The following is a 22,790-nucleotide window of genomic DNA, read 5'->3' as shown; positions in this document are numbered from 1 at the left end:
CTCAAAAAGCAACAAAAATATGTTTGCAAGAATTTTTTTTACCCAAGATTTTTTACCCGAGAATTTTTTCTGGATTTGCCACTCATCTCCTATTAAAAAAGACGCAGTTCCAGTTGGTGTTGATTGTCCTGTCTCTACAGATTTGATAAGTGTGTTCTTTCTTTATTCGTTCATTTTCTTGTCAGCTTAGACCCTAACGGATGCCCTTCCAGCTGCAACCCATCTCTGGGAAACCTCCACACACACATTCACACACACACTCATACACTACAGACAATTAAGCCTACCCAATTCACCTGTACCACGTCTTGGGACTGTGGGGGAAACCGGAGCACCCGGAGGAAACCCACACGAACGCAGGGAGAACATGCAAACTCCACAAAGAAACGCCGACTGAGCCGAGGATCGAACCAGCGACCCAGCGACCTTCTTACTGTGAGGCGACAGCACTACCTACTGACGCCACTGCCTCGCCCCGTTCTTTGTTTATGTTAATTTAAATTTAGTTCGTATCATCAGCAGTACTCTTCCAGTTTTTAAAGACATACCTTGGTCAAAATGATTAATTTACTAAGTTTACAGTAATATCACTACAATATTATGGACTGAAAGATCTACTGAAAATGCTGCTTTCCGAATGTAAACATTTGTCATTTTGTGACAGAATAGTCTATAAACACGGCTTTCTGACGGCTTTTCTGTGTCTATCTAAGTTACTGAGAAATGTTGAAGTAGAGGTGTGAACCTATACTGGTCTCACGGTTCGGTTTAGTTACGATTATCATGCCTTCGATTCGGTTCATTTCGATACCTCGGTGCATCGACGATGCTTTCTATATACAGTGTTATATTTTAGGGGGGAGGCTATAACAAGCTGTCTGTATAAACACACAGACACACAGCACCACACGGTCTCTCATTCAAACACATATACAAACATAGACAGCACCAAACAAACAAACAAACAAACACACACATACACTTAAGCCCTCGCAACAGGGAGAGCTCCCGCTAAGCGGAGCAGAAAAACGAAAAAAAAAAGAAAAAAAAAAGAAGCTCTTTTCCGACGGTCCCTTACTGAGAGCTCCTCTCAGCGCGAGTTCTCCTGGCTAAACACATATTGCGAGGGCTTAAACGGAGCATTGGTCGTAATGTCGAGCGAAAAAAAAAGAAAGACAGCTGTGAAACATAACCAGCTTTGTCTTTTTGTAGGAAACACACTTTAGATCTTTTCAGGGTAGGAGGTTTTTGAGTAATTGCCGTCTATGACTGAATGTGTGTAAGAAATATCGAAAACAAAACCAACTGAACCGCGCTCATTTCTGCTGCCCCCCTGGATATACATTTGCCTATGGTGCCTATGCCACGGGCCGGCCCTGAGTTAGCTGAGTGTTGTAAATACTCGTGCTCACCTCCCTCGCGACAGAGCTTATAGTAGATAAATGACGTCAGTACATAATAACCCGTTATGATTATTACTGAACCGATACCGAATTGTCCGCGTCTGCATCGCGGTGCACCGAAGAAACAATTAATTTTGACACCCCTATGTTGAAGTGTTATTTTCTCCCATTCGCTGTGCAGTTTCAAACATTCCATTAAAACTACACTCTTCCAGCAGTTCCTCACATCCAATATCTCGTTTGTCACAGGGGTTGGGGGCATGCATGAAATGTTCCTGAATAAAAGTGAAAGTGAAAGTCGACAAATTTATCATTTGCCAAATAATTTGATTACTGATGTCCATGTAAACATAGTCACTGTCTTTCTTCCCTGCATCTGTGTGTTGTTTTGCCTCTGTAAAAATCAGCCATGCTTGAACTGAAACTCCACTTTTCATGCAAACCCTTTCCTCTTTCCTTCCCCTGACACTCTCATCTAAACAGAGCTGGACTCACCCACTTTCCTGAATTTTACTCAAACTAGAGGTATGAAAACACTCTGTTGAGACAGGGGGGTTTCATGGCCCTTAAAAATATAACCCACTGTCTCCTGGTTCAACTGTGTCACATTTCAGAGAAATAACAGTGTAAATATTGCAAGAACCAAAGATACAAGCTAATATGAAAACTTTGAAGGTGTTTTGTACATTTTTAGCATTATCGCAGATACTGCACCTTAGCAGGGCATTTTTCAACTTCCACTGTATAATGGCTAGTCATTATGAGTCATTTCTAGGCTGTTGCCATGTATTTTACCAGTTGCAATCATGAACTCTTACCACCGCAATCCATAACGTTTCTGTGCTCTTTAATATAAAGATGATGAGCAAATCTGCATAAAATCTCTGCAATTAAAGCTGCGCTCGAGGTAATCACAGCACGTCAACTCTAGAGCATTGTGGCTACGGCGGAAACACAATGCTGCGCTACACTAATGAGTATGGGAGCATAAATTCCCTTACAAAAACCAAATATAATGAGCAAGTTTTACAGACTGTGCCGCAAACTCCCTGTCTGTAACTTAATAAACTCAGCAATCAGCTCTAACAATAAGCGAAGATAAGCAACCGTGTTTCCCTATCCACCATGTGCTAGTCCAGATGGCAGTGGGAACCGAGGCTTCAAAAAAAAGCCTCCAATCAGACCTGTCTAGCAGCTTTAACAAGAACGAGCCCAAAAGCCTGCCAAAATAAAGTGTTTACAGGCCATTTCGTATGAGAGGAGCAAAGAGTACAGAAAAGCCCCACAGAGACACTGGCTTCATCTCAGAAAGATACTAATATCACAGAAACAACTCCACAATCTGAAGACTCTCAATCTGTGCATTCACTATCACTCTAATAGCTGGCTGGATCTAAATCTTTTATAGCTGCCAAGGCAATCATCGCTATTTCTACTGCCTAGCCTATATTTAGGGACAGGGAGTTGAAGAGAACCATATATTGTCAATTTTTGGTTGCACAGACAGGAATGGTATCTCAAATCATGCTTCAGATTTATGCCCTGGAAGACAATGACGAGTATTTAAAAAGTCTTACAATGGAGAGTTCTAGTAGCCTTCCAAGTATGTATGTGCAAAACATGACACCTTTGCAGATGGTGTTAAAACTGCAAAACACAATGAGGGTCTGCTTGCTGTAACGCTACTTTGCACAACAATACTGAAACCTGCAAGATGTCAGAATGTTGCAATGGTTACTATAGTGTCAAACATTGTAATTTGAGGAATCATTCGCACAGAATTGATTCGTTGATTCAAGTGCTTTCACTTCATCATGTTAAGACGTCCTCAAGATCGGATTTCTCAGTGACTACAAAAAGAAATAACCGAGGATTGACATGAGGGTATTTTTAAGGAAATTATTTGCTTGATTTGATTTCTATCTGCCTGCTATTATTAATTATGATTCAATAGTAGTAATATGCATCAACTAGCATCTCTAATAGACAGATCAATCAAAATTATTTTCCTCCTTTTAATGTTATGGTTATTTCAGTTTACACTTTGCTTCATGCAAATGTAATTTAAACATGCTATACTGTACATGGATTGTGAAGACACTATGGGCCCTATCATAAACCCGGCGCAATGTTGCTACTTATAAGTCCCAATTCGCATACTATCTGTCCTAAATAGTATTTGAAAATAGAATTAGTATGTACTCAAATCGTAGTATGTTGAAAAGAGTATGCCACAGGTTCTGGATGGTTTATTATCTCCAGAAAAAATTTGAAGTAGAACCATCCATACTCTAACCGCTGATATTGCCCACAGTACTTTGCGGTTAGGACGTAAATTTAATTAGAATTAGAAACGCGGGTGAAAAATGTAAATAAACTACAAACATGATGGATTCAAAAGACCAACCGTCAAGTAAAGAGGCTTCGGTAAAGATGTTTGTATGACTGTTAATTAATATCTAGCCCACTGGAACATATTTTTGTCGTGTTGGCTGTGTTATATTTCATCTGCAAAAACAATACTGAACTTATATAAAGATGTGTTTGGACATTAATGTCTGAATGCAAAATTACCCAAAGACCTGAGGAGATTTCTCTGCATGAAAAACTTGTGAATGGGAGATTAACCTGCTGCTGCTTCAACAATAAGAAAGGAAATGAATTAAGACAGAAAAGTGAATGATGTGTGGATGTTCCTTCACAAAAAAAGTTCATAGTTTTAGGATGTAGTATAAGTATGCGAATTGGGAAGCAGGGACAGTTTTGACTGATTGTGCGGTGTACAGGCGTCTTTATGACAGCTAGCAACCTTAAACAGGTGCTACTAAAATAGAATCATGAGCAGAGATTAGTTGGACTGTTTAAAAGCACAATAACACGTCTTTGAGGGTCAGAAATCTGGCTGATAAGTAAGTCATTTTTAATTTTTTTATTTATATTTATTATTATTATTATTATTTTTATTTATTTTTTTTTACAAATTTTTCAAAATTTACAAGTAAAAATACTTCTAAAAATCATATAATGTGACTGCTGGATTTTTATTTTTAGTTTCTGTCTCTCACAGTTGAAATGCACCTACACTGAAAATTCTAGATCTCCGACTTAAAAATCATGGAGGTGATCAGGGTGATCGAATTCTTATTAACCTCACTTTATATAAATAAATAAATAAATCAATATATATATATATATATATATATATATATATATATATATATATATATATATATATATATATATATATATATCTGAAATCTGAAATCTGAATCAAATAGCTCTCCGCTCTTATGAGCAGTAAGTAATTTCCTAGCAGACACAGATTTAACATAACTAAAGTTAAATAAAACTCTAGTTCTTTTGCACACATGCCTGTGAGAGAACATACACACACACAGAGAGAGAGAGAGAGAGAGAGAGAGAGAGAGAGAGAGAGAGAGAGAGAGAGAGGGAGAGAGAGAGAGAGAGAGAGAGAGAGGGAGAGAGAGAGAGAGAGAGAGAGAGAGTGAGAGAGAGAGAGAGAGAGAGAGAGAGGGAGAGAGAGAGAGAGAGAGAGAGAGAGAGAGAGAGAGAGAGAGAGAACAGCTGGCTCTACAACAGAGAGAGAGACTGCAGCAGATGGCATCATGCACCTGACTTCCATTAACACTAGACTCAACCACCATACTTTCAGTTACATTCATAAAAAAATCTAATAACATCTATTGTTGAAGTTCTCATCAAGTTCTCCAAGTTGTGATTTAGCTGTGGCACTAAATGCACTATTATGACACATTGTGAACGACATTGATTATGGCTCATATTACGATTTAAAGTGGTTCAATTAGGCCAGTATTTTATTAAAATATGTTTTCTTAAAGTTTACTTACAGCTGCGCAGATTCCAATGTCAAGTCTGTTTGTTTTTTTATGGCCCATTTCCATTGAGTGGTACGATAGGGTACAGTATGGGACGGCTTTTATGCCTGTTTCCAAGGTCAAAAGGTACCAAAAAGCAAACCTTATCATACCCCTTTTTGGGTACCGTTTCCAAAGGCACCTAGCACAACAAAAGGCGGAGCCAGACACGCAGCTAAATGCTATTGGTTTACAGAAAAACATCACTAGCGTGTGCACAAGCCAGGAGAATAAAAACAAAGGAAGTGCCATTTAAATACACACAGCCGAGACATTACACTGTAATACTATATACATATAATAACAAGCCATGGTCGACTTGAGCTTAAACAAACCTTGTTCGCATCTTGATGTACAGCCACAAAGCCAAGAAGAATAACAGAATCTGCCGTGTCCTGTTGTTGTTATTGTGGCCGCCTAAATGCGCAAGCGGTTTTACTTTCTCCAATAAACTTGAGATCGTTCGCCGCGCATTTATATTTGAAATAATGAACTTCTCTAGCTGATGACAATAATGTGTGCATGATTATTGAAGCGCTTCTGCCATCAGATCCTTTCAGAAATGGACAACTGCGAGAGTGAAGTGCGAAAAAACAAAGGAGCAAATGATTCTTTCAGCAACCTAAAAGATAAACAAACTGCCATGTTTAATTATTATCATCGCTTTTTGGACTATTATGAACTCGGAACGATGGAATTACTTTCAAACAAGATGTTTTTTGTGCTGGTGAAGAATAAAGATGAGAGGTTTGTACTGACTATATATGTTTTAAATTGTTTATAAAGAAAAATAAGGACTAAGGCCGCATTTACACTGCATGACTCTATTCCGATTTATTTCTCACATGTGGCACAGATCGAATATGGCCCATGTACATGTACGCAGGAACAAATCACATGGATTCCGATTTACTTAAATAAGATTCAGGCCTTGTTCATATATGGAAATTTATCTGATATGAATCGGATCTGTGCCGTCGTGTCTGCAGTGTAAGCAGGCAGATCGGATTTTAACCTGTCAATGCGAGTCGCGCGTCAATAAAACCGTAGCGAATGATGTCAAGTCTAACACTTTAATTTTAGAACAGACTTCAGCAGAGTCCCAAACCTTAAATCTCAAACACGAGGACTTAAACAGCTTTTATATTTTCACAGGTATTTAAGCATGTTAATGAGAGTGAGAGAGCGCAACGTCCGCCATGTGCTGTGTAAATGCATACGATCGGAAACAAGTCACTTTTAAAAGATGATGTAAGCAGGTCATCAAAAAAATCGGACACAGTCACAAAATCAGAATTGACCATCAAGATCTGCAGTATAAATGCAGCCTTTTAAGGTATATATTTTTTTTCAATTGGTAACATTTTAGAAATTGTAAGCCTCTGTGTTCATAAATATATATATTTTTTTAAATATAACGTTACAGATATTATCATTGATCTGCAGCTATAAATAAATCCTCTTAAAAGAAAAGTTAGTAATTAACTTTAATACAAGTATTTACGTATATAAAGCATTTATTGCTTCTCATATGTGAACGAGAATGACGTCAACTGAAACTTTATGTCGAACACCACGCTCACCAAAAGGGTACCACATTTGGCAGTGGAGACACAAGCTTGATAAAGGTGACCCGCACCTAACCAAACCATACCATACTGTATCACTCAGCGGAAACGAGGCATTAGATCACATTTTTTGCGTTGGAACTGTTGTACGCACATTTTTGTGTGTGTATCACGTTTATAAATGAGACCCCTGGAAACTATTTAAATTTGCTACCACCTTTTAATATTTTTTTAAAGAAAAGCTTGCAAAGGAAAAGAACAGAAGTAATACGACATTTTCAAAAATGTCAATGGCTGAATTTCCAGCATTCTTCAGTATATCGTCTATATTTCAGCAGAAAGAAACACTAACGGGTTTGGAACAAGTGGAGGATGATAATAATGACAATATCACTCATTCTTAGACATACCTTGATCCAATATGACGAGCTGAGCACTTGACTGCACGTTGCCAGCGTCATTCTCAGCTAAACACTGATAAAAACCTTCATCTGACTTGACCAGTCCCAACACCTGCAGGTTCTGCTCCTTCTGAAAACACCCAAACAAGAGCATTACCGTCATCCCCAAAAAGAAACAGTGCATTCTTTTTAAACACAAGACAAGGTTTTGGCAAAAGGACACCAGCCTTGTGTAAAGCTAATTAGGGACAATCAATCGACAATCAATTAAAGAATTAGTAAAAATGGCGAGTGGCTAGTAATGTTGAAAAACTACTAGCCACAGTAGCTGGTGACCAAGGAAGGTAATGTAAAGCCCTGAATATCAAAAACATTTTATGGTATTTTTAAGCTTTAGAAGAGGCAAAAACTTAGAGCAACTTTTATGATTAATTGATAAAATTAACTTAAATTATAGTTAATCATGGGAATTGGTGGCAACTGACATCCCAACTGGCAACTCACAATGATTTTGAAATAATCGCTTGGGATGACGGCGTCTCCATTTTTCACCCATTTGATGGTGGGAGAAGGTGATCCTGAGACCTCGCACTCGAAGATGACGTCTGTGGCTTCATGAGCAAACACATTCACAGGTTTCTTCAGGAACTGTGGAGAATCTGATAAGAGAAGAAAAACAAAGTAAATATGTGCATGAGAAACCAATTACTTGTTTCGTTAGAGAAACGGCACTTTAAACGCCTATAATCTAGCGCCATTAATCGCTTCAGGAAACGGCATGATTAAATCAGACTGATTTCGATTCTAAAAATACCTCTAAACATCGGGATGTGGTTTAAATATGTACCTCCTAATGGCCAGAGGAAAAATGCGAAACCTCCAAAGGCTTCCCATTAGTAAATGAGGTTATTTGATCTTGGAGAAGATAAACAGGACGCAGATCATCTCAATAACAGGACCGTATGCAGGAGAATGATGTACTGTAGTTTGTCTGCTCTAATTCAATACTTGAAAACAAAACATTTAGTTGATGTATATTTCATAAGCATTGCATTTTTTTCTCTCTCTATGTAATAAAACAAGAGGTGGTCATTTGCATGATTAATTATGCCATGTATAATTCTCTAATTAATAGATTTGACTTATTTAAATATATAAACAAAGCATTATTATTAAATTTACATTAGTGTTGTTTAAATATTACGGTATACAGTGGAGACAGTAAGTATTGAACATGTCATGTTTTTTTTTCTCAGAATAATATTACTAAAGTTGCTGTTGACTAGGGATGGGCGATACCACAATTTTTTTAATTCGATACGATACCAATACATTTTGTTTAAATATTTACAATACCGATATCGATACCATGTATTATTTAAAATGTTAATGTAATTTTTCTAAATATTGTTAAGAAAAAAATCATTACATGTACAGTAAATATACAAACACGCACACATGACCATATTGCATATACACACTGCATACACACATACTGTATATACACCCACTGCACAGATACACACATCCACAATTATATTTATTCACCTAATGGTAATGAGAAAGAGAGAGCTGACATATTATTCTGATTTATTATTTTTTTATTTGTATTTAATTATTATACCATATATTATAATACTATACTATTATTTGTTGTGTTTATATATATATATATACATATATATATATATATATATATATATATATATATATATATATATATATATATATACATATATATATATATATATATATATATATATATATATATATACATATATATATATATATATATATATATATATATATATATATATATATATATATATATATATATATATACATATATATATATATATATATATATATATATATATATTAGGGGTGTCACGATTTCGATTTTTAATCGAAATCGATCGAAATTTATGCTCAATTTCGATTATCGAATCAAAAAATAGAATCGTTGATGCTGCCACGCCCCCATGTCACGTCAGCTTGTCTTGCCAAGCGGGAAAAAACAGGCTTGTTGAATTGCTTGTTAAACTGCAGGAGACCCGTCGACAGAACTTAAACCCTCTCCTTTTTCAATGAAGTCGCCGGTGTTTAAGCATTTTGGATTTCCAGTGAGTTATGTTGACAACGTTCGTGTCGTCGACAAAAAAAAACATAGTTTTGCAAGCTCTGCTATGTACGTATCACGTACGGTTCGTCCGATAGACAACACCGGCAGCGTGATCCTCCGCCCGCCCCCGTTGCAAATCCGCTCGCCAAAAGTACACACTCAGGCCCTGTTTACACTGTCTTTGTTTTTAAATGGTATTTTAGAACGACAACGATTTGACATCCACAGTGGCGTGTAGCATTTCTGAGCAGCCCTCCTTCCTCTCTACCTCTGAAAATGCACATCACGTGACCACACAGACACACACACAGCCATGCACTCGAGACAGCAGGTCCAGGCAGTCAGAGGACTGCTTCAATCTTTCACTCACTTGTACTTAGTCATTTTAGCGAACACCTCAGATACTGTTGGCTGGTTCCTGTTGGTTGTGCGTCTTTTTTACCGACGCCATTATAACGACACAGATCACTGCCTATTCACGAGTCCCGCAGAAAAAGTGATTGACAGGTGGTAATTATGTGTGTATCTTGCCTTTATTCATTTACTGTATGATTTTGAAACAGAGACCATGCAGGTCAGGTAGTTTAAACGGTAGGCTAGAAATAATTAATTGGTCATTAATTAATTAATTATTCATAATCGAAAATCGAATCGAATCGTGCCTTTAGAATCGAAAATGTAATTGAATTGAGGATTTTGAGGATCGTGACACCCTTAATATATATATATATATATATATATATATATATATATATATATATATATATATATATATATATATATATATATATATATATATAATGCATCTGTGTGTGTGTGCATGTGTGTGTGTTTTTGTGTTCTTTTTAATATAAAGCTTTTTTTGTAATGTAAATGCTCTGGCAAAACGTTTGTAACATTTGTCATGCCAATAAAGCAATTATTGAACTGAATTGAGAGAGAGAGAGAGAGAGGGGTTTGCCTCCTTTAAAACTCTCCTATAAAGTCTTTTGTCAGAACGAGGGGGACTGAGCAGAGGAACACTGGGCATCTTATTTTTGTTCCGCTTCTTTATAAGTTTCAGGGTGTGTTGTCTGTAAGTGTTTATAAAGGATGCTTGTATTGTTGCTGTGTACAACTTTCTTATCACAAATATTACTCGTGCAAAGCTTTTTCAGCTAATGAGCACGAAAACACGCTGTTATCTCTCTGCCGTCGTGTCATTCCATAATGCAGAAGTGTGTGACTTGCGTATGTTGAGTATGTAAGTTATCTGAAAGGCACATGATCGCTCACATGACATTCCGTCGCAGATTGATTGGTGTAACGTCTTGTATACAAAGCGTCACAGTGCTAAATTATTATATTATGCAGAAATTAGTAAAATAAAGTGGAAATATCGATACTTTAAAAAAATATCGATGCCGAATTAGAAGCTTCTAAGTATTGATATATCGATACTCGAGCATCGATGTGCACATCCCTACTGTTGGAACTGAACCAGATTTTGGTCAAAACCCAAACAATAGAAATATAAAACAATACTAAAACAAAATCTGATGAATTAGTAGTGTGTAATAACAATGGACTGACTCAAGGAGAAAGAACTGAATTACTAAACGTGTTTAATATTAAAACTAAAGTTTTTTTGATGATGGCAGCTTAAAGACGCCTCTCATATTGAGAAATAAGTCACATGCATTGCTCAGGTGTGAGTTTTTCACAAACTTCAACAGAGTGTAAAAATCTTAATGGCTCTGTGGGTCTCATCTATCAAATCTGATCTTTAGTTTGTATTCTCTATTGGATTCAGCTCCGGTGTTTGGCTGGGCCATTGTACAGCTTGATTTCCTTTCCTGAATTTATCTGAGAGTTTTCTTGGCTGTGTTTTGGATCATCGTCTTGCTGAAATGTCCACCCTGGTTTCATCTTCATCATCCTGCTAATGCAGATGTTGGACTGAAGGAGCTGATATTCAATTACAATGACAAAGGGCAGAGGGTTGCTGAAGATGCTGTCTGGGCTTTCACTGCCTTTCTACACCTCCCTTTCTTCATGTGTTCAATACTTTTTCCCTGCGTCATTTCATGTTATTATGCAAAACCTAATTAGTAACTGAATTAGATTTGATTTCTTTGGTTGTTGTTAAGGGAAATTTCAAGTCAATGGCACTTAGAAAATACGCTTTCTAAGCAAAGTGGTGACGTGTTCATTACTTATTTTGCCCCACTGTATGTTTAAACAGTTATTCATGAATCAGTTTATTCAATTTTAGCTTTATGTTTTTTCTTCCTTTTTTTAAAACCCTCTCTAAATATTTTTATTTTAGTAAGTAGCTGAACTATAATAATTTTTATATATTTTTTATTTATTTATGGTTTACGCTTGTTTTATTTAAAATAACAATAATAGTTAAATGTACTGTAGCTTAAATTACTTGATTATATGTCAATTTTTTTTTAACTAAAGTTTTACCCATTTCTTTATTTTATATTTATCAAGTTATTTTATGACAAAAATTATAGTAAAAATATGAAAATAGCTAAAGTAAAATATATTTGAAAATGTATATAAAAATCTATTCAATTTCAGTTAATGTTCATTTTATTTAAATGGAAAAAGCGGAAATAATTAAATTAAATTAAGTTAAAATTATTTAATTAAATTTGATTGCAGAATATATCGGTTTATTCTTGATTTCATTCAAAAATACTTTTCAAAAAATATTGTATTTAAATAAAATACAATGTACCAACGCATGATAAATGAACTGCATGCAAAAACGCAAAAAAAGCTTAAAATAAAAAAAAATTAACTGAATTAGACTGATTTAAATCTAAAATTGCAAAAAAAAAAACAACAATAATAATCTAAAGGGGAAAAAGTACAAATAAAAACTATGATTATTAGCAAAAATACTGAATAATCTGTTTCTGAAATAAAATATACATTCTGAAATAAACGTCTCAGCAACATTTGCTTCACAAAGATTTGAAGCAAATGCTGAAATTGTAATGCAAAAACAAAAACTAAATTAAATGAAATGCATGGTAAATGGGCTGATCTAAATCTAAAGACAAAAAAATGATTAAAGGTGAAAAAGCACAAATACAAACTATAAATATCAAAGTAAATATTTATGAGATTATCAAAAAAATATACACATTCACATTAGAAAACCAAAGAAAGCAGGGAGCCTACACAATGATTGGAACCAAGTTGAGCTAAAACAAAGCTTCCAGTACAGTATGTTTTCCAGATGAGTGGGGTTTCTAGAATATCTGGCTCTGTCATATCTAACATAAGTTGCAGAATGGAGCCAAACTGACAGAGGTGCGGTGATGAATGGCTGTAAGTCTGTGCTCCTGCAGTTTGCTGAGGCCTGCACACACAACCTGCTGAAAAACACTTGTCACACACTGCTGGGTTCCTGCTCACGCCAGATCCACACGGGACAGATGGTTCATGTTTCACTCACTCAAACACACACACACACACACTTACACAGGGCAGCGCTTCATATCAGGGCTACTGACTGTAAAAATGATGCATCAGCTACAAATTTACAGATAAAACCGGTGTTGGTTTCTTTAGCAGTTTTGCAACTATTTAAGCCAGTTTTGTTTTAAAATTAAGTGTGATGAATCGAAATGAAATCGAAATCACAATCTACGTCTGCTTGAAGTCAAAATGAACAATGTTTACTTTGCTAGCTCACATCGTTACTCTTAAAAGTCCCATAAAGTGCTCTGAAATGTGCTTTTATCCAATGTTTGACGTAATCTCAACCGAGACACGAAAAGAGGGTGGGACGTAGTGTAGCTCCTCCCCTTAAAAAAACAGCCAATGGGATTTTGTTTTATCACCACTCTGTCAGTGAGAATGGTTGAGCTCAAGTGTGTCAAATGAAAAGCAAATGAGAAGCGTCTTGAAGGGGGCGGGGCATGTCAGATATTAGAGAGCACTTGATTGGTTAAACCAAACTACAAGTGACAAACTATAAGCTTTACATGTTTTTATTAGCTGTATATCTTCTAAATGCAAGTTTTGTCTCTGTTTTGGAGTGCACAAGCTTATAGATATCCTAAAAACTAATAATACTGATACTAACCTAATGTGAATAATTAATCCGGTCAATTTAATCCACAGAAAAAAAATCTTTTGGTAATCTTCAATCAAAGACGGACCGTCTGCGGCCATGTTTAGAGTGGTGGTTCTTCTGTTGACGTAAGCCTTATGGCTTCCATAACAACCACATAGCAATACTCTCAACTACGGCCCTCTTAATAACAGCTTTATAAGGGAATAATGTGTGAAACACAGCTCCGCCCACTAATGAATATTCAGTTTCTGAAATAAAATGTACATATTAAAATAAAACATCCTGGTTCACACAGCTTTTAAGCATTTGCTGGAATTGTAATGCACATCTTGTCAGGAAAGCAAGATTGTGTGATTAGTAGTAAATTTCCTCTGAAGACAAAAGGGGCGCTGTTGTGCAGTTAAAACACTAATCCTCCAATCCACAAAGTGCTGGATAAATGAAGATGTAATTACTTTCTGCGTCCCAAATGGCACACTATACATTATGTACTTTTGTACTTACACACTTAACAGCATAGTATATGAATGTAGTGTCGTCCCAAATGGAACACTGTTTTTTTACTAAGTGGAAATTTAAATTGTTTCCCTGATAACGTTTGACGATATTATTCGTTTGCCTTATTAGTGAAATAAATGATCTAGCTACCAAATAATATCTGCCATGAGTATAACCGCATTCACCATTGGGAGGCGCTATAATCATTCGTTGGAGAATACAGCTTTCAAAATCCAATAAAGAAACTTATATAACATGTGTACCCGATAGCTCCGCCCCTTCCGCTACGTGAGCAAAGCAGCGGTCGTTGAGTGCGTGAGGTGTCCATCATTCCACACTTCATTTTAACGGTCGAATGAATGGATCATCCAGGTAATTAAAGTCCACTTATTTTATTTAGAGTTTCAGTGTGAACGCACTACTTACACTATTTATACTACAAATGGTGTAGAATAGTGCATTTGGGATGCACCCACTGATTCAATGTGACTAATAACAAAGTCCCTTTCATGTAAGTCACTTAACTCGGCAGTCATTTTGAAACGTTTCTCAGGCATGCAAGTGCAGCTCCTATTTCTTTGAATAAGGAAGTCGGTGAGAAATAAAAATTTACAATGTTTATTCTGCTAGCTCACATTGTTATTTTAAGAGTGAACTATTAATGCAAGTTAATCCCCTTTTGGTTTGCTAATCCAATCAAATTCCGACCATTTGCTTTCCCATTTGGTGAGGTGGTTATTGTGCGTTCCCGTCAACTTAACCACACAGCGCCGTTAGTTTGCTATGAGGGAATGATATTTAAAAAGAAAGTCTATATTCAGTTTCAGCTGGAAGCACATTAGCATACTAAAAATAAAAGTCTCAGCAACTTCCAGTTCATGCAAATTATAAATTTAATATTTTGAATCAGTCCAAAAATTGAACAACTATCTCTCTAATAGTGCATCTAAAACATCAAATTAACCATAAAAAAGGTTAGTTTTTTTCCAAGTTGCTCAAGTTAATGCGCACTCTAAAAAGCAAGATCACCAGCCTCGTTGTGAAGTCAACCAAATGTCAATCAAAATATGTGTCCGAATTCACCTATTACTCGAGTAGGTATTACATTTGAATTCACTACACGACTTTTAGAAAAGTACATACTATACAGTAGGGCTGCTCGATTATGGGAAAATCATAATCATGACTAATTTAGTCATAAATGTAATTACGATAATTCAAAGCGATTACAGTTGAAGTCAAAATTTTCAGCCCTCTTGTGAATTTTCTGTCTTTTTAAAATATTTTCCCAATTGATGTTTAACAGAGCATGACATTTTCCACAGTATTTCCTATAATATTTTTTTCTTCTAGAGAAAGTCTTATTTGCTTTATTTTGGCTAGAATAAGAGCAGGTTTAAATATTTTAAAACCTATTTTAAGATCAATATTATTATAAGTAATACATTTTTCATCTCTCAGGACCTGAAGTGTGATATTTACATAGACTCTTTTGTGAAGAAAGCCCAGCAGAGATTGTACTTTCTTCATCAGCTGAGGAAGTTTAACCTGCCACAGAAGCTGCTCGTAAAGTTCTACTCAGCTATCATCCAATCCATCCTCTGCACTTCAATCAACTTCTGGTTCGGCTTAGCTGACAAAACCGTCCTCCGTAAACTACAGCGAATAGTCCGGACTGCTGAACGTATTACTGGCACTACCCTTTCTACACTTCAAGAAATGTACTCTTCCACAGTGAGTAAAAGGGCTTGCAAAATCACTCTGGATACCTCGCACCCAGCACACTACCTGTTCGAACCGTTACCGTCTGGTCGGCGCTTCAGAGCATCAAGCACAAAAACAGCCAGACACAGTAAACGGTTCTTTCCTCAGGCCATCTACCATATGAACAGTTAAATATCCCACAACTGTGCAATAAATATGTGCAATACTTCTCATACGCACTTGTACAAAGCACCTTATATCAATATACAATAAAATACTTTCTCCATTTGCATTTGTACACAGCAAAGTATAACCTGTATATTTATAACAAATCTGTACATACACTACAATTCAACATCCAGATTTCTTGACTAACTGCATCTCTGTTTAATGTTCATCGTCTTTTTTTTCATATTTATTTTGTGTTGTCACTTGTCACTTTATTTACACTGGAAGCTTCTGAGGCCAAAACAAATTCCTTGTGTGTGTGAAGCACACTTGGCAAGAACACTAAAATTTTCAATTGTCAACAGATAAACTACTGTTATACAACGACTAACCTAATTGCTCTAATTACGCCTTTGAAATGCACTAACACACTTCCAAATGCAGGTACACACTGCACCTTGCCGTCATTTCATATAGATTAACCAGAGAACGTTTGCTTTGACGAAAATGAAACCTACTCACTATATACTCACCCTCGAGTAGTTCCAAACCTGTTTGAGTTTCTGTCTACGGTTGATCACAAAATAAAATATTTTGAAGAAAGGTGACTGCCTAAGCACATAGTAGATGCATGGATGTCGATGTCAATGGTTTCCACCTTTCTTAAATGTATTATTTTGCAATAACAGAAGAAAGTAAGTCAAGTAGGTTTAGAAAAAAAAGTGAAGGGCGAGTAAACGATGACTTTTCAGCATTGGGTGAACTATCCCTTTAAGCCTTTTTCATCCTAAAGAAAATAATACCAACTAACCCTTTGAGAAAGTACACAGTTCAGTTGTGCTTTGAAAACAACACTAGAGAAGCTAAGATAAAGCTAAATCATTCATTTCATGCTCACAGTCTGGTTACGCTCCCTATACATTCAGCGTGGGGATTATAGAGATGATAATAACATCTCGAATGACCACACGGCTCTTATCACTGCCTCGCTCGCATTCATGAGCATGTCTCAGGTTTCCTGATGTATACCAGACAATGTCAAAGCTTAACACACACTGTTGTTTCTATTCATTTACACCGAGGTTATTAAACCTTTGCATTTTAAAAAGAGTTTTTATTTTGATACTACACTCAAAATGACTTTTACTGTTTATTCAAACTACTTATTTAAAATTAAAACAAAATAAATTATAAAGTTTTTTTTTCGAGACAACCTAATTGTTTTATGTTTAATTCACTTCAATTTGAAAAACCAATAAAGCTAACTAAATCGATTTGTGTTGGATTCCTGAAATTGTGTGGTATCCAGCGTTCATTGATGGTTAAGCTATCTTATTTAACCCTTATTTAGGATGTTGGTCCCACTTTATATTAAGTGGCCTTAACTAATATGTACTTACACAGGAACTAATAGTTTGTTACATTGAACTTATTGTGTAAATACATGTATTTACTGTGTACTTATACTTGATTAAATACATGTATGTAACTACATCTGTAATTAAATTTTGTAATTACATTTGTAAATACACTGTTGACCATCCCTTACACCTTAACCCACCCTTAAACCTACCCATGCCACCAAACCTGTCCACAACTCAACCTCTATCCCAACTCAAAAGCACCACAAGTGTTCTCAAATACATTATAAACACAGTAAGTACATTGTATTTATTCTTTTAATGTAAGTACATATTAGTTAAGGACACTTAATATAAAGTGGGACCAGGATGTTCTTCAGTTGACAGAGTTTGTAGAAGTTTTTCTTATGCATCCCAGCCACAAGCACCAACTCTAAAAGGGGGTAATGTAGTTATTCAACTTCACGGTATGTAATGTAGCAATGTGTATCAGAATAATGTTGGTTGGTTCTTTTACTTGAAAGCTTAGGTTTGATTATTTATTATTGACACCTTACAGATATTGATTTACCTTAAAGAGTCATGAAACCCCCTCTTTCGGTTCAAGTCTACATCCAATTTTTTTTTTAAACTGCTTCATGATGGGCGTGGAGCTCTGTGAGCAGAGGGAGAAGTGGGTGTGGCCAGCAGAGCAGGGGAGAAAGAGGGGAGCAAACAACTGTCAGTCAGGTCTCTTGCCCTATTTATTTCAACCATTAGCCCTGCTGGTAATCAGGAGGATTTTAAACATAGGCGAACACAGCAGCATGGATATAGGCGATGTGTCTGAATGGTAACAAACTCAACTGATAAAATACAAAGTCCGCCATTCTCTAATACTCATACAGCGCTCCTGACAAAAATGCTTGCTCCAAACAAACAGCTTTGCTGAATTAGCCTTGACAGCATCGCAGGTAAAAAAAAAACATACAACAAACCCTGAGAATCGTGGAAACAAACACATACAAGCGTTCATTAACGGCTAAACACTGCGTGCCGTGCGCGGATGCGTTTTCACAGCTTGGCAGATCAGTCTTGCCTTCGGAAAGCACAGGCTAATTAAGCAGCAGGGTCTTCTCATAGGATAAGAAAACTCCTCTATGAATAATAATGAGAAACTGACACATCATCACTGGACAGGCAGATCAGCTGATAGACTAACAACAGATTAATCAAACTTTGTCTTTTGTATGATCCATATATTTGCCAAATATACTTTTTTCTTACTGTGTTGCATACTTCTTAGAAGGAACTGCCGACAAGAGGGAAATAGCAGAATATGAATATAGTGTGTGTGTGTGTGTGTGTGTGGGTGCTGGTGGGGGGTGCACTCAACTATTCAGTTTTGGTATGAAGAGAAGGGTTGCAGAAAAAGGAAGTATGTTAGGGTGCAACGGCCAAAGGGCGGGAGAAACTGCAGTCACTTGATTAAAGGGTCACGAAACACCAAAACACATTTTTTGAGCTGTTGACAGTCGTATATGTGTCCCACACTGCTAAAAACACTATTAAGACACCTATATTTTACTAAAAAGTGTAAATTGGTTGTTTTTGCGTTATTTCAAGCAAATTCGTACTTCCTGTTTGAAACGAATTTTTGAAGCTGCGTCACGGTCATGACATAATAGCCTGTATTCCAGCCTGCAGACTGGGCGTCTGTGCCAGAGTGAGTCTTATTACGTCTTACAGTGTGATGCATTAATGCATGAGTAAGGCTTGGTTCAAACCAATCAGCGCGCTCTATTGTGCAACTTCATTAATATTCATTACTGTGTTTACACGACATAGATGCCACGTTGTGTTGGCAAAACAAGCGTGAAGTGTTGCTTTTATAGTTTGCTGCCGTTAAGTTTCGTTTTCTTTTTCACTCTGTGAGAGCTCAGACTCTTGGTGGATTAACAGTGTACGCGACGCTCGACAACAATAACTTACGTGTCTAAGGAGGATTATTGTTTACCTGAGAGCTGTTCTCATCTGCAAACGCTGAGATCTGTAATCGCTTGTAGTATTCTCTTCATAAAGACGCGGCTCTAGTTGCTGGTGATTGTCCTGTCTCTAGATTTGGTAAGTGAGCGACCAGTGCTCTTTCTTTATTCAGTTTGTTCGTATCGAACTAAGTTAACTATTGCACCGTAACATGTTAGGACCACAACCAAACTTTAACCTCGTGTAGGGTTTTTAACCGCATTTTGTGACCGGAAAAACACACGCGGCTTTCTGACGCTACCTGCCGTGTGCATCTAAGTTTCCGGAAAATGCTGAGGTTTTTTTTTCTCTCATTCGCCGTGCGATATCAAACATTGCATGAAAAATACACGCTTAGAGCAGCTCCTCGAATCAAATATCTCGTTTGTCGTGAGGGGCATGAATGAATTCCCTAAATGAAAGAGCCAAACTGCAGTTAAAGTCCACCATTTAATAATTTGGCAAATAATTCCACTACAGATGTCCATGTAGGTTAAACACCATCTCTTTCTCCTGTGTGTGAGTATTTTGACTGAAACTCGCGCGTGCCCAAATAGACACTCCCACACCCTCCCACTTTAGTTCCTCCGACACTCCCCCCTAAACAGAGCTGGACACGCCCACTTTTCTGACTTTTTCCAAAGTAGAGGTGTGAAAACACCCTGCTGAAACGAGGGGGTTTCATGGCCCTTTAACAAAAGTGATGTTACTCCAAAACTCCACCTGTTAATATCAGCTTTGTGTAAATATTGCAGTCAGGCAAATGTAGTTTTGTTACGCACCTCCTGAATGTAATTCTTGCATTGGTGTAACCCGGAGCTCTGTTGATTAAATTATTCATTTGAATCTAATAAATTACTAATATTTTTGACATTGAAGAAAACCCTCTTCTGACCTATTTTTATTGAACAGTAGACTGGCTATTTATTCCAACATGCCCCCAAAAACAATTTTAAATCTGGAAGATGAAATTAGCTGACAAAAGCTCCAAATTTTCCAATTTTCCCCACAATTTAAGCCGACAGGTGCTAATGTTGTCTCAACTGATGCTTAACACACAAATCTGTTGAAATCTCAAATAAGTACTCGAGGGTTTGTTGAACCTTTACAGTTTGCTCTGATTGTTCAGCGTTTACACTACTATTGAACACACTTTGTAACATTTTATTTATCAAGTTTAAGAGTCTCTTCAACACTTATGTTTTATTTATTAGACACAAGAAATTATATATTTTTGGGTAATATTTTTGTTTTTGACTATTAAAACTATTTGCCTTAGTAATGCTGGTAAATTAAAATAAAGTGGTTACATAATATTCCTAAATGGACTGTAAAAAATATTCAATAATTATTGATACCAGCCTCCACTGCTAAGACTGCAGCTCTGCACAAAACTTTTGGTCAGCGGAGAAATTTAAATAATCGTGCCGAACTGAGTCTGGTTCTCTCAAGGTTTTTTTTCTTCACTCTCCTATCGGTGAAGTTTTTTTTTCCCTCTCCGCTGTCTTCACTGGCTTGCATGGTTCAGGATCTGTAGAGCTACGCATCGATGAATTTGCTCTTCAGTGTTTGTTCTCTACTTTGTTTGTTAACTCTCAGTAATGATTTTAAATCACACTGTACTGAGCTAAACTGAACTGAACTTAAACACTAAAAACTAAACCACCCTGATCCAGTTACTATGACCATTTATGTGAAGCTGCTTTGACACAATCTACATTGTAAAAGCGCTATACAAATAAAGCTGAATTGAATTGAATACCGAATGATATCAAACATTATATCGTGATAGTATTTTTTTTTTCTTTTGCTGTCTCGTCCAGCCCTAGGGCCTTACGTTCTCCCTTATGTTGTGTGAGGCACTGAAAAAACAATCTACCAATGTTTAATAGCATTCTGTATTTCACAGTATTGCAAAAACAGAGAAATTCCCTGACCAATCCCACTAGCGCACATCTCTGCATGCTGAAGAGCTGATATAAAAATGTATTCACAGCTGTTCTGCTGGTTGACATTTAAAATCTGAGCAAACTAGACAGACATAGGTTTATTTAACATTTCACATTCCAAACAGCTGTAGATGAATGCTTCAGATTCAATACAGGCTGCTCTGTCAATATTGCGTTAGTATGTTGATTACCACAGTAAAATAATGCCGACTTCCTGACAAACAAGCAAACAAGGCCAGCGCTCCTCAGGGATTACGATCACAAATGTGAATTTCATATTTTTTTGTCAAAGCACTTACATGAATTATTCAGCAAAAAAGCTGTTTATTATTTCGAGAGGTATTTTTAGTGTCCGGATTCATTTTCTAAGCAAATGAACTTGCGGTTGTGTGTTACCAGTGTAATTCCTGGGAGTGAAGTTCCCTTCATGTAAACAGCCCATTGTTTGGTATATTTGCAAGTATTATTATGCGCAGTGTTCTGGCTTTATGAGTGGAAGGTTTGGATGGCGTTATAAATATTACACATTTCAATTCAGTTCAATTTCAATTCAGCACAAAACCCTAGACAGCAGTGCATGTCAGACAGTTTCTCAAGGATGTACTGCCGTATCGCGTCTCAATATTGTTAAACGTGATATTTCATTATTCTTGTCTCTATCTAACGACTCTTCGTTCTTCTGAATCTATCAGGTAAGGTGTCAAAGCGTCAATACACTGCTTTCATTACAATCAGTCAATACAATCTTTCGCTTTCACACTTACTTAGTAATGTTAGCGAAAACCTCAGATACTGTTGGTTGGTTCCTGATGATTGTGCAGCTTTTTTATCAACCAAGTGGTCACACTTTACAATAAGGTTCATTAGTTAATGTTAATTAATGCATTTACTAACATGAACAAACAATGAACAATACATTTACTACTGTATTTGTTCATGTTAGTTAACGTTAGTTAGTGAAAATACAGTAGTTCATTGTTAGTTCATGTTAACTCATGGTGCATTAACCAATGTTAACAACCATAGACTTGGATGTTAATAATGCATTAGTAAATGTTCAATTACGATTAATAAACGCTGTACATGTGTTGTTCATGATTAGTTGATGTTAGTAAATGCATTAACTAATGAACCTTATTGTAAAGTGTTACCAACCAAGTTTGTTGACGGCATTAAAATGACACAGATTACTCCATATTCCAGAGTCCCGTGGAAAAAAAGTGATTGACAGGTGGTCGTTTGTGTGTAACTTATCTTTATTTGTTTATGATTTGGTTATGCGTAGGCCCACATGAAATCTGTGCCTGCAGAATTCCGCAGATTTTTAGCCCATAATTGGTTGTTTATTTACTTGTGTAAATGTGTGTAAATTCATATTTATTAAGTTTTTAAATAAACGTAAGTAATATTATTGCCTAATATGAACATATTTATATGATTTATTTACTATACAGTTTGAAGAGTAATATTTTCTCTTTTAGTAGATATATTATAAGAGAGTCTTGCTTTGTTTACCAAATAAAGTGGATCTAATCGGATTTGTAAACATTAAGTAACAGTTAAAAAGGTATTATTTTTATTTAATATATTAAGGTTTTAGGTATGATACTCCCAAAATCATTCAGCATAATCCCA

The 22,790-nt window shown here is 36.2% G+C and overlaps 1 protein-coding gene across 50 annotated transcripts in view; it reads right to left on the bottom strand.

Moving 5' to 3' along the window:
• The window catches only part of neo1a (neogenin 1a), a 335,667-nt gene that overhangs the window by 79,417 nt on the left and 233,460 nt on the right, over nt 1–22,790 (bottom strand). For all 50 annotated transcript variants that reach the window (NM_173218.2, NM_001328497.1, XM_021477387.3 and 47 more), the window contains exons 6-7: nt 7,773–7,927; nt 7,278–7,398 (exon numbers count right to left, since the gene is read on the bottom strand). In NM_173218.2, the coding sequence (NP_775325.2) occupies nt 7,278–7,398; nt 7,773–7,927 (276 nt within the window). The remainder of the gene's footprint in view (nt 1–7,277; nt 7,399–7,772; nt 7,928–22,790) is intronic.

The sequence above is a fragment of the Danio rerio genome, chromosome 7 (genome assembly GCF_049306965.1).
Source record: "Danio rerio strain Tuebingen ecotype United States chromosome 7, GRCz12tu, whole genome shotgun sequence".
Lineage (NCBI taxonomy): Eukaryota > Metazoa > Chordata > Actinopteri > Cypriniformes > Danionidae > Danio > Danio rerio.
The sequence above is the reverse complement of the archived record's forward strand: the minus strand, read 5'-3'. Positions and strand labels throughout refer to the sequence as shown.